We start from the raw sequence: 13,137 nt of genomic DNA on the forward strand, positions 1-13,137 counted from the left end.
ACAACTGTCAAAAAACATTCTTTAGTATTTGCACTACACAAGCCTGTTAAAGTACTTACAGACCCCATAGTGTGTGGAAGATGTATATGTATACTTTTTAAGAAGTTAGTGAAGGCGGCAGCCCCGAGTTGTTTAGGTGGCCGCCTAAACAGGAAAGTGCTGTGGGAAACCCTGCCAGCTTGTGTTTTCCCTCACAGCCTTCCCCCCGCTGTGATGGAGCCCTGTCTGGGTGCCAAGGTGTACGGCGCCGTCCCAGAGGGCCGATGGGGCTGGGTGGTCGCCCTGGTCTTCTTTGTGGTGGAGGTGTGCACCTATGGGACCCTGAAGAGCTTGGGGGTGTTCCTGCACGACCTTATGCAGGACTTTGGAGAGAGCAACAGCCGAGTGTCCTGGGCCATCTCCATCTGCATCTTCATCTTCAGCTTCACAGGTGTGTGGACGTCCACAGAGGGGACTGTGACTGGGAGCATCGCGCCCTCCTTACGTCTGTTAAGCCTCTTTCAAACTCCATAAACACACGGCAGCTTCCCCACTTCCTCTTGTGTCACCAGCGGAAAGTCCCGTTGCGAGGAGTCACCATAAAACTAAGAATATCCGTATAATCCACCGGTGTTTTCCATACTGTTCACAGAACATGCATGCAAGTAAAAGTGACCAATGAAGAGTCTTCAGCATGGTTAGGCGTGCTCTGTGATAGGCCCGGAGGCAAGTTTGTGTGTGTAGGCGGGACCTGCGGCACTGCTATCTATCGATCACTGTCATATTCACGTGCGTTCTCCAGAATAATCACAACAAGCTTTTTTGTTTTGTTTTTGTTATAAAAATCGTGATCAGATATATAAAACTACAATGATTATACACAGGCGATTAGCTATGATATACACTTAGCTATGATATACACTTAACTATAACTATAAAATATACAATTTCTTCTTTCTTCTTTCTCTTATCAAAAAATGACAGCCCATTGATACCAGCCGTCCCTGATGGTAAGTATTTTCATGTACAGGACATTTAGGTGCACCACTTTAGAAATGTTGGAAACAGGGTTCACTGCCAGAACTTAACATTATCGAACCATTTCCTGATTATATTCATCTCCCAATGTCCTTTTTCAATTTAACTGCAATTACTATTTTAACACGACAGAACAATCGGAAAAAAACAAAACAAAAAACACTCAGTAGATATAGTACACGACTGAAATCAGGGGATTTGAGGTCATTGTTGACTGAGGTCGATGGGATGTAGCGTCTTGTAGTGATTGCCTAACAGAGGGTGTTGGTGTGTTGCAGCGCCACTGGCCACCCTGCTGAGCACCCGATTTGGTCACCGCCCTGTGGTCATGATGGGTGGCTTCCTCATGAGCCTGGGCACCATCAGCTCCGGCTTCACCAACTCCATCCACGACATGTACATCACCTTCGGAGTCATCACAGGTACTGTCTGCTCTAACCTGTACCCTCTAACCTGTACCCTCTAGCCTGTACCCTCTCTCTGCTCTAACCTGTACCCTCTAACCTGTACCCTCTCTCTGCTCTAACCTGTACCCTCTAACCCAGGGGTGGGCAATTCATTTTCATAAGGGGCCACATGAGGAGCCTGAATTGAGTCGGAGGGCCGCACCAACAATAACTCAAACTTATATCGGGATATAAGTATAATATATCGGGAGTGTATCGCTGGGGTCCATGAACAAAAGCTCCAAAATAAAAAAAAAATGTTTTGATCGGGAAAATACATTGAGGACTTTTTTTCAATATCTATAAATTATTTCAATATCTATAGATTATATCTATATAATCTATAATGATGAGCCTGGCAGGACTGTAGCCTCATAAAAACGGCTTACACTTTACAAGCCTGTGTCACAAGTCTCTGCTACATTGTAGTCAATATTCATTCACTCCGCACTCCGTGGTAGTAAGCTACTATTGTAGCCACAGCTGCCCAGGGGCAGACTGTCCATTTCCCACTTGCAAGTCACACAATGTGTTGTTTATATCTTTATATCTTATTATGCCAGTGCCCTTTGCTGGACACCTGTGGAATTCTTTACTTTTATTCTTATTTAATCTGCCCCCTAGTGGCTGGAGTGAGCACTCTGGTAATAAAAAAAAAAAATCACAACTCCGCACAGGAATGAGCTAGAGACTTACTTTTTTTTTTGACATGCTTATGAATTTATGCCCTACAAGTTATGGGCCGGACTGAATCATCTCGCGGGCCGGATGTGGCCCGCGGGCCGTACTTTGCCCAGGTCTGCTCTAACCTGTACCCTCTCTCTGCTCTAACCTGTACCCTCTAGCCTGTACCCTCTCTCTGCTCTAACCTGTACCCTCTCTCTGCTCTAACCTGTACCCTCTAACCTGTACCCTCTAACCTGTACCCTCTAGCCTGTACCCTCTAACCTGTACCCTCTCTCTGCTCTAACCTGTACCCTCTAACCTGTACCCTCTCTCTGCTCTAACCTGTACCCTCTAGCCTGTACCCTCTCTCTGCTCTAACCTGTACCCTCTAGCCTGTACCCTCTCTCTGCTCTAACCTGTACCCTCTAGCCTGTACCCTCTCTCTGCTCTAACCTGTATCCTCTAGCCTGTACCCTCTAGCCTGTACCCTCTCTCTGCTCTAACCTGTACCCTCTAGCCTGTACCCTCTCTCTGCTCTAACCTGTACCCTCTCTCTGCTCTAACCTGTACCCTCTAACCTGTACCCTCTAACCTGTACCCTCTAACCTGTACCCTCTAACCTGTACCCTCTAGCCTGTACCCTCTCTCTGCTCTAACCTGTACCCTCTAACCTGTACCCTCTCTCTGCTCTAACCTGTACCCTCTAGCCTGTACCCTCTCTCTGCTCTAACCTGTACCCTCTAACCTGTACCCTCTCTCTGCTCTAACCTGTACCCTCTAGCCTGTACCCTCTCTCTGCTCTAACCTGTACCCTCTAGCCTGTACCCTCTCTCTGCTCTAACCTGTACCCTCTAGCCTGTACCCTCTCTCTGCTCTAACCTGTACCCTCTAGCCTGTACCCTCTCTCTGCTCTAACCTGTATCCTCTAGCCTGTACCCTCTCTCTGCTCTAACCTGTACCCTCTCTCTGCTCTAACCTGTATCCTCTAGCCTGTACCCTCTCTCTGCTCTAACCTGTACCCTCTACCCTGTACCCTCTCTCTGCTCTAACCTGTACCCTCTCACCTGTACCCTCTCTCTGCTCTAACCTGTACCCTCTAACCTGTACCCTCTAACCTGTACCCTCTAACCTGTACCCTCTCTCTGCTCTAACCTGTACCCTCTCTCTGCTCTAACCTGTACCCTCTCTCTGCTCTAACCTGTACCCTCTAGCCTGTACCCTCTCTCTGCTCTAACCTGTATCCTCTAGCCTGTACCCTCTCTCTGCTCTAACCTGTACCCTCTCTCTGCTCTAACCTGTACCCTCTAACCTGTATCCTCTAGCCTGTACCCTCTCTCTGCTCTAACCTGTACCCTCTAACCTGTACCCTCTAACCTGTACCCTCTAACCTGTACCCTCTCTCTGCTCTAACCTGTACCCTCTACCCTGTACCCTCTCTCTGCTCTAACCTGTACCCTCTAACCTGTACCCTCTAACCTGTACCCTCTCTCTGCTCTAACCTGTACCCTCTCACCTGTACCCTCTCTCTGCTCTAACCTGTACCCTCTAACCTGTACCCTCTAACCTGTACCCTCTAACCTGTACCCTCTCTCTGCTCTAACCTGTACCCTCTAACCTGTACTCTCTAACCTGTACCCTCTAACCTGTACCCTCTAACCTGTACCCTCTCTCTGCTCTAACCTGTACCCTCTAACCCAGGGGTGGGCAATTCATTTTCATAAGGGGCCACATGAGGAGCCTGAATTGAGTCGGAGGGCCGCACCAACAATAACTCAAACTTATATCGGGATATAAGTATAATATATCGGGAGTGTATCGCCGGGGTCCATGAACAAAAGCTCCAAAATAAAAAAAATGTTTTGATTGGGAAAATACATTGAGGACTTTTTTTCAATAAATCTATAATGATGAGTCTGGCAGGACTGTAGCCTCATAACAACGGCTTACACTTTACAAGCCTGTGTCACAAGTCTCTGCTACATTGTAGTCAATATTCATTCACTCCGCACTCCGTGGTAGTAAGCTACTATTGTAGCCACAGCTGCCCAGGGGCAGACTGTCCATTTCCCACTTGCAAGTCACACAATGTGTTGTTTATATCCTTATATCTTATTATGCCAGTGCCCTTTGCTGGACACCTGTGGAATTCTTTACTTTTATTCTTATTTAATCTGCCCCCTAGTGGCTGGAGTGAGCATTCTGGTAATAAAAAAAAAAAAAAATCATAACTCCGCACAGGAATGAGCTAGAGACTTACTTTTTTTTTTGACATGCTTATGAATTTATGCCCTACAAGTTATGGGCCGGACTGAATCATCTCGCGGGCCGGATGTGGCCCGCGGGCCGTACTTTGCCCAGGTCTGCTCTAACCTGTACTCTCTAACCTGTACCCTCTAACCTGTACCCTCTAACCTGTACCCTCTAACCTGTACTCTCTCTCTGCTCTAACCTGTACCCTCTAACCTGTACCCTCTAACCTGTACCCTCTCTCTGCTCTGACCTGTACCCTCTAACCTGTACTCTCTAACCTGTACTCTCTCTCTGCTCTAACCTGTACCCTCTAACCTGTACCCTCTAACCTGTACCCTCTCTCTGCTCTAACCTGTACCCTCTAACCTGTACCCTCTCTCTGCTCTAACCTGTACCCTCTAACCTGTACCCTCTAACCTGTACCCTCTCTCTGCTCTAACCTGTACCCTCTAACCTGTACCCTCTCTCTGCTCTAACCTGTACCCTCTAACCTGTACCCTCTCTCTGCTCTAACCTGTACCCTCTAACCTGTACCCTCTAACCTGTACCCTCTAACCTGTACCCTCTCTCTGCTCTAACCTGTACCCTCTAACCTGTACCCTCTCTCTGCTCTTACCTGTACCCTCTAACCTGTACCCTCTCTCTGCTCTAACCTGTACCCTCTAACCTGTACCCTCTCTCTGCTCTAACCTGTACCCTCTAACCTGTACTCTCTAACCTGTACCCTCTAACCTGTACCCTCTAACCTGTACCCTCTAACCTGTACTCTCTAACCTGTACCCTCTAACCTGTACCCTCTAACCTGTACTCTCTCTCTGCTCTAACCTGTACCCTCTAACCTGTACCCTCTCTCTGCTCTGACCTGTACCCTCTAACCTGTACCCTCTCTCTGCTCTGACCTGTACCCTCTAACCTGTACCCTCTAACCTGTACTCTCTCTCTGCTCTAACCTGTACCCTCTAACCTGTACCCTCTAACCTGTACCCTCTCTCTGCTCTAACCTGTACCCTCTAACCTGTACCCTCTAACCTGTACCCTCTCTCTGCTCTAACCTGTACCCTCTAACCTGTACCCTCTCTCTGCTCTAACCTGTACCCTCTAACCTGTACCCTCTAACCTGTACTCTCTCTCTGCTCTAACCTGTACCCTCTAACCTGTACCCTCTCTCTGCTCTGACCTGTACCCTCTAACCTGTACTCTCTCTCTGCTCTAACCTGTACCCTCTAACCTGTACCCTCTCTCTGCTCTGACCTGTACCCTCTCACCTGTACCCTCTCTCTGCTCTGACCTGTACCCTCTCTCTGCTCTAACCTGTACCCTCTCTCTGCTCTGACCTGTACCCTCTCTCTGCTCTAACCTGTACCCTCTAACCTGTACCCTCTCTCTGCTCTGACCTGTACCCTCTCTCTGCTCTAACCTGTACCCTCTAACCTGTACCCTCTCTCTGCTCTGACCTGTACCCTCTCTCTGCTCTAACCTGTACCCTCTCTCTGCTCTGACCTGTACTCTCTCTCTGCTCTAACCTGTACCCTCTAACCTGTACCCTCTCTCTGCTCTAACCTGTACCCTCTAACCTGTACCCTCTCTCTGGTGTGTCTCCACAGGTCTGGGCTACAGTCTGGCCTTCCTGCCCACCGTCACACTGCTGGCTCAGTACTTCTCCAGGCGCCTGGCTCTCGTTACGTCTCTCGCTTCTTCAGGAGAGTCCTTTGCCTTGTTTGCATTTGGTCCTGGTACGTGCCATGTAACGTCATTCCACAGTGAGCCGGCCCTATGCCCCTTGAGGTTAGGTTACTGCAGTAGCTCAACCCCAATTTTGATTGGATAAAGGTCAGTTATGCAGCCCTATTGGGAGTAGAGTTCACTGTAGGTGGAAGCAGAGGAAGAGGGCAGGAAAGAGCGAGAGAGTTCAGCTTCCTGACCTTCCAACTTGATGGTGGTTGTGGTTAACTTCCTGTTGTTCATGCAGCCCTGTGAGGAAACGTCTGTTGTGATATGGGCCTACACAGAAACACACCGAGGGGACATGTTGTTAAAAAATAAATCTATTGTCTCACATTGCCCTCACATACAAACATGTTCTCGCCCTGTGTCTCTTTAGCCCTCACTGTCCTGAAGGAGCACATCGGTTGGCGGTACTGCCTGGTGCTCCTGGGCGCCCTTCAGGCGTGTGTGATCGGCTGCGGTCTTCTCCTTTGTCCAGTCAAGATTGAGCCCGAGTCTGAGCAGGAGTCGTCTATGACGGAGAAGGAGCTGGAGGCTGTCTACAATCTGGAGGACGACCAGACGGAGACTAATACCTCCATCAGCTCTGAAGACTCCGGGGTCACATCCCTGTCCTCGTCACTGGGAGAGCAGCAGGAGAAGGCGGACGCAGAGCTGCAGACAAAGGCCGGAGCTGAGCCCATGCTAAAGCTGGTGGACCGGTCTGTGCTGTGCGACAGAGCCTTCATCTGCTACTCTCTGTTCGGCCTGCTGTCCACAGTGGGCTTCTTCGCCCCGCAGCTCTACGTGATCGAGCTGAGCAAGAGCCGTGGCGTGGAGGGGCACATGGCCTCCTACATGCTGTCTGTCATGGCAGTGGGGGACATCGTGGGCCGCCTCACCATCGGACTCATCCTCTCCAGGGTGCGCTGCAGAAAGACTCTGGTTCTGTTGGCCTGTGTGGTGGCCCTGTGCCTGGCGCTCGGGGCTTTCTCGCTGGCTCAGGGCTTCTGGGCTCTGGTGGTGTGCTCCGCCGTCTACGGGTACTTCATGGGCGCGGTGGGCTCCACGCACATCCCGCTGCTGGCAGAGGAGGACGTGGTGGGGCTGCAGAGGATGGCCTCAGCTGTGGGCGTTTACGTCTGCATCCAGAGCTTCGCAGGGCTGGCTGGCCCACCGCTGGGAGGTACGTACGTCTGTAATTATGCATTATTTACACACTTACTGTATATTATCTAACTGGCTCTAGGTCTTGGAATGGTTTAATCACATTACCCTTTACTTAAGCAATAAAACATCGGGTTCAAATTTCCATTCATTTTCTTATATCTAATTCTTTTTTATATCCAATTTCATGGCTTTTTTGTGTGTGTGGGAAAAAAAAAGAGATAAGTTTTTTTACATTCTTTTATGTTTTGTTTAGGGCTAGACATTATCCCTATACCTTTTTGTTAAACGTATTAAATGTACAAAAGTTCAGTTTTAGTCATGATTTTTCGAATTCACTTGACTTTTTTGAGCTTATAATGTTGTTCCCTCGTCAAAGACAGACCTGGAGTAGTGTTTTACTTACTTATTACACCACTTATTTCAATGCAGATGTCTGGTCACCCTAACCACATAGTAAAATATTTATGTCTGGTCACCCTAACCACTTATTACAATGCAGATGTCTGGTCACCCTAACCACTTATTACAATGCAGATGTCTGGTCACCCTAACCACATAGTAAAATATTTATGTCTGGTCACCCTAACCACTTATTACAATGCAGATGTTTGGTCACCCTAACCACTTATTTCAATGCAGATGTCTGGTCACCTTAACCACTTATTACAATGCAGATGTCTGGTCACCCTAACCACTTATTACAATGCAGATGTCTGGTCACCTTAACCACTTATTACAATGCAGATGTCTGGTCACCCTAACCACTTATTACAATGCAGATGTCTGGTCACCCTAACCACTTATTACAATGCAGATGTCTGGTCACCCTAACCACTTATTACAATGCAGATGTCTGGTCACCTTAACCACTTATTACAATGCAGATGTCTGGTCACCTTAACCACTTATTACAATGCAGATGTCTGGTCACCCTAACCACTTATTACAATGCAGATGTCTGGTCACCTTAACCACTTATTACAATGCAGATGTCTGGTCACCCTAACCACTTATTACAATGCAGATGTCTGGTCACCCTAACCACTTATTACAATGCAGATGTCTGGGCACTTAACTTACAACTCCAATGTCTGCTTACCTTTTACCCACATGAGTTCTCTAAAGTGTTTGTGTTGCAGGCATCCTGGTGGATAAGATGAAGAACTACGGCGCGGCCTTCGCCCTGTGCGCTGTAGGCATGGGTCTGAGCGCCGTGTTCCTGGCTCTGGTCGGCCCCGTCAAGTCCTGCAGCCGCCACGCAGCCCTTCGGAATGAGCACGAGGACCGGGAAGGCGAGAGGCTGGACTTCCTGGACGTGGACCTGCCTCCCGAGGACAGCCCCGAGTGGAGGCATGCCCTGGTCTGACCGTCCCTCCACACTCTCAGGGTCATCGGCTCACGTGCCAGTCTCATTCTTCCAAATAACATCTGAGCCACATTGGTGCTCTCTCCTCAGGCCTTTTCCTCTGTCACCGCCCAGCTCTGCAACCAGCCCTGACAACCTATAACGTTAGCCACTGCTACCTTAGCCATCATTAGCTTGTCTTTTAATTGCTCTTTCTGAATTACGTCATAAACTCCCTCATAAGAAGGTATGTGTCCACAAAACCCAAAATAAGGAAAGAGAGAGAGAGAAATTTGAAAAGTAAACGATCAAGCTCGCTCCACCTTTCATCCTGATTGGACCTGCCAGTTTAGGCGAAAAGTCGTCTCATTGGTCAAAATTATCGGACAGAGGATTCTAATTAGTTGCTGAGATCAGTAAGGGGAGGTCCTTTAGAAAAAATATTACTATTATTATGTCAAATTGTGGGCCCATTTAAATCCGGATGCTTTTCGAACGCTATTTAGAGGAGATTTTAACATTTTTAACTGTTTCGGTTCCACATGAGCTACTTGTCGAAAAAGAAGACGTCTGGGCACCTTAACCACATAATACAACACTGATGTCTGGTCACCCTAAACTGCTTATCACAATCCCAATGTCTGGTTATCCTAATGGCTTATTAAAATGGCGATGTCTGGTCACCCTAACTACATATTACAATGCCAAACCCCATGGAGCTGAGCTGTGTCATATGGAAAAGGCCTTTTCTATTATCTCAGGAGCCAGTCATTCACTTTGCGGTATGTGTGCATGCTAAAACATGTACAATAGCCCCCCCCTACCCCTGAAAATGAGACTGTAAAATGTCAGTGGGACATAAATAGTTAAGAAAAGGACCAAAGAAAGTCATGATTTTTATACAGCAATACAAACTACAATCTGTAAAGAGGACTGAAAGACACAAGAGAACAATGGCTGCTTTTTCTCCCCACCAGCCGAAGAGCAGCCATCTTGGGCAGGTGTGTTGATCTCAGGACACGAGCCTCACTGCTGTCTCCGTCTGCTGCTCACAGGACCTCCTCATGACACACAAGCACGCACACTTCATTTACTTTGTGATTGAGGCCTTCTGATTTGTTTTGAAAATGCACAGACTTTTCAAGCTTTACCGATCCCTGCATGACGCTGTGATGGAGGTATCTGCTTTTTGAACCATACGAGTCTTGAATCATGCCTTAGCTCATGGTTCCCAAGCTGTTCAGGCCACGACCTCGAAAATGGACGAGGCTGACGACCGGGGACCCCAGCAGCGGAAGATTCTTGTGGCTTTTAATGATTTTGAAGAATGTGAAAACTTGTCAAATGTTATTTATTGATTTTATTTTTCATTTTTTTGACTGCAAATCACTGCTGTTAATGCAAAATAAATGTATGTATGCTTCTTTATGTTTGGAAATCATTTTTGGACCTCCTCATGTGTGACCCCCTCCGGTCCAAAGAGTCTAAAGTGAGAAGTGCACAGGAGGCAACAGGACATAAAGCACAGGCAGGAGCTCATGAAACAGAGACAACTAGAATCCGTATTAGAAGACACAGTCAATAACATTAGTCATTGAAACTTACAGGTTTAGCCTTTTACGGACCTTGACTATATACTATATACTATATACTATATACTATATACTATATACTATATACTATATTTTGTGTTCCACAAGCTGGATCCTGCTCGGGTCCTGGTCCAATAAACCTTATCATTAATCCAACCTGAAATGAACATCCCTCATCCTGTGCGTCTCAAAGAAGCCGAAATGTCATGTTTAGATTGAAATGCTCAAAAAGGAATGTAATCAACTATAATCAGTGAGAATATTTTCTAAATTACTACTACTATTTATAAAAAAGATCTTTAATTATTCATGACATTTCAATATTTCAAATTTTGAAATTGGTTTATTAATTTTTGGCTTATCAAAATTGTATGTTTATTCCCACAAACAGCAGATGAGCTCATTCTTTAAAACTAATGAAAGAAGAGAAACACTGGCATGTAAGGTTTCTCGCTGACCAACAGGGGGAGCTAGTGGAACACTGCTTCACACTGAGTATTTCTACTTTCATAAACTCAACTTACTGTGGAGAAACAGGTCCAGGACTGATCAAATAAGATAAATGAATTCATCTTCAATGATTTGAAATGAAACAAATACATACATGTAGCGGTGCATTACAGAACTTGTTATGCAGTAAAGCAACTTGATATTGTGTGTATTTGACCTAAAAACTGTGTTTCTGCCAGAGAAGAGCCAGAGTCCCAGCCTCCGTTATGTGGTTCTTCTACAGAGGGACTATAGAGAGCATCCTGACCATCACTGTGTGGTTCTACAGAGGGACTATAGAGAGCATCCTGACCATCACTGTGTGGTTCTTCTACAGAGGGACTATAGAGAGCACCCTGACCATCACTGTGTGGTTCTACAGAGGGACTACAGAGAGCATCCTGACCAGCTCCATCACTGTGTGGTTCTTCTACAGAGGGACTATAGAGAGCACCCTGACCATCACTGTGTGGTTCTTCTACAGAGGGACTATAGAGAGCACCCTGACCATCACTGTGAGGTTCTTCTACAGAGGGACTATAGAGAGCATCCTGACCATCACTGTGTGGTTCTTCTACAGAGGGACTATAGAGAGCACCCTGACCAGCTCCATCACTGTGAGGTTCTTCTACAGAGGGACTATAGAGAGCATCCTGACCAGCTCCATCACTGTGTGGTTCTTCTACAGAGGGACTATAGAGAGCACCCTGACCAGCTCCATCACTGTGGTTCTTCTACAGAGGGACTATAGAGAGCACCCTGACCAGCTCCATCACTGTGAGGTTCTTCCACAGAGGGACTATAGAGAGCATCCTGACCAGCTCCATCACTGTGAGGTTCTTCTACAGAGGGACTATAGAGAGCATCCTGACCATCACTGTGAGGTTCTTCTACAGAGGGACTATAGAGAGCACCCTGACCAGCTCCATCACTGTGAGGTTCTTCCACAGAGGGACTATAGAGAGCATCCTGACCAGCTCCATCACTGTGAGGTTCTTCTACAGAGGGACTATAGAGAGCATCCTGACCAGCTCCATCACTGTGAGGTTCTTCTACAGAGGGACTATAGAGAGCATCCTGACCATCACTGTGAGGTTCTTCTACAGAGGGACTATAGAGAGCATCCTGACCATCACTGTGAGGTTCTTCTACAGAGGGACTATAGAGAGCATCCTGATTAACCCACCAGACCCCTGGGCCCGGTTGTGAGGGCGAAGGCAGGTATTTGTGAGCTGGGCGTGGGTTTAACGTGAGCTGGGGTCGGCCGTGATTGGTTTGGACATTTTGAAAACCCCTAAAATGAAAAGTATCTGGTAAACGATTGTACAACTGCAGCAAAAAGAGTTAGCGTCTGAGCGTGTTTGTTTTCTTGGGCAGCGTGAGACTTAAACTTATGTAATATTTCTATTTATTGACCAAATACAATTTACAACATCTTTCAATGGGAGACAAATGTGTGCTATAACACGGAAGCGTCCTGGTCTCACTTGGGTATGTGCTTTTTTTTCACTGGTATCAAGTTATTTTAAGATAATTTCATGTTCGTACAATATACAGATCATGTTATTTTATTATATGAATATATCACATGTTTTCATATTAAAAGAATATCAGGTTATTTCTTGATACGACGTGACTGTGTACTTTTTGCACTTTTTATGTTCAGTCAACAATGACAAACTGCAGAATGACCAAGTATCAAACCAAGTTTCTATTCCAAAACTTGTGGCTCACTCTCTGTTTGTTATTGGGTCAAAAGATGGCACCACATCCCACCACGGGATGTTCTGACCACTGTGGCCCCCACACCGGGTGTCATTGTTGTGATGCAGACACACGTGTCCACTTCAGGCCCAGTAAGGGTCAAACGGTCTGATTACTGCCTGACACTGCATTTATTGCATATGGTTCATTACTGGGTCAGATAAGAACAGTCGGGCCAGTCAGCTGCCACAAGAAAGCCAGGACTGGCTCAGACACGACTGCTACCTGGGTTGGTAATGGTATCATGAAATAACGTGATATTTTTAAAATTAATTTCATAATAAATTGGCACCACGAAATAACGTAATAGTTTCATATCATGGAATAAATCTGTATATTGTACGAACATGGGATTATCTTGAAATAATGTGATACCAGCAAAAAAAAGAACACATACGCAAGTGAGACTTCCATTTTCTATAACACAAAACACGCCACCTTTAATGAATTCAATTCTTGTAAGTGGCTGAACTGTCACTACCATATCATTTACACATGTAAACTTTGACTCTCTGAAGCTCGGCCAGAGAAGCTCGGCTCTTGAGCACAGCCAGCAGCTGATTGGTGGATATTCCTGAGCCACAATCCTCTCACCTCTGTCCTGTGAGACCCAGCACACGGCTCTCTCCTCCTGGACTCGGCGCAGGGACATTCTCCTGTCGGACTTTTCCTGCCACCGTCGCCCTCCGTCAGC

The 13,137-nt window shown here is 46.7% G+C and overlaps 1 protein-coding gene across 2 annotated transcripts; it reads left to right on the plus strand.

Moving 5' to 3' along the window:
* The first annotated feature begins 207 nt into the window (after nucleotides 1-207).
* slc16a6b (solute carrier family 16 member 6b) lies at nucleotides 208-8,755 on the plus strand. 2 transcript variants are annotated; one of them, XM_079565051.1, is made up of 5 exons: nucleotides 208-430; nucleotides 1,296-1,439; nucleotides 5,984-6,112; nucleotides 6,481-7,269; nucleotides 8,393-8,755. In XM_079565051.1, the coding sequence occupies exons 1-5, from the start codon at nucleotides 214-216 to the stop codon at nucleotides 8,617-8,619; spliced, it is 1,506 nt and encodes a 501-aa protein (XP_079421177.1). In that variant the 5' UTR covers nucleotides 208-213; the 3' UTR covers nucleotides 8,620-8,755. The 2 variants fall into 2 exon arrangements, with proteins under 2 accessions (XP_079421177.1, XP_079421178.1); XM_079565052.1 differs by lacking the exon at nucleotides 208-430 and adding an exon at nucleotides 968-989.
* The last annotated feature ends 4,382 nt before the right edge of the window (nucleotides 8,756-13,137 follow it).

Source organism: Gobius niger, assembly GCF_951799975.1.
Source record: "Gobius niger genome assembly, chromosome: 10".
Classification (NCBI taxonomy): domain Eukaryota; kingdom Metazoa; phylum Chordata; class Actinopteri; order Gobiiformes; family Gobiidae; genus Gobius; species Gobius niger.

Excerpts from the sequence above, each read along its gene's own strand:
- slc16a6b (XM_079565051.1), top strand. The coding sequence starts at position 214 with ATGGAGCCCTGTCTGGGTGCCAAGGTGTACGGCGCCGTCCCAGAGGGC. Across the intron at positions 1,440-5,983 it reads CACCTTCGGAGTCATCACAG|GTCTGGGCTACAGTCTGGCC; the intron begins GTACTGTCTGCT and ends GTGTCTCCACAG. Across the intron at positions 6,113-6,480 it reads CTTGTTTGCATTTGGTCCTG|CCCTCACTGTCCTGAAGGAG; the intron begins GTACGTGCCATG and ends GTGTCTCTTTAG.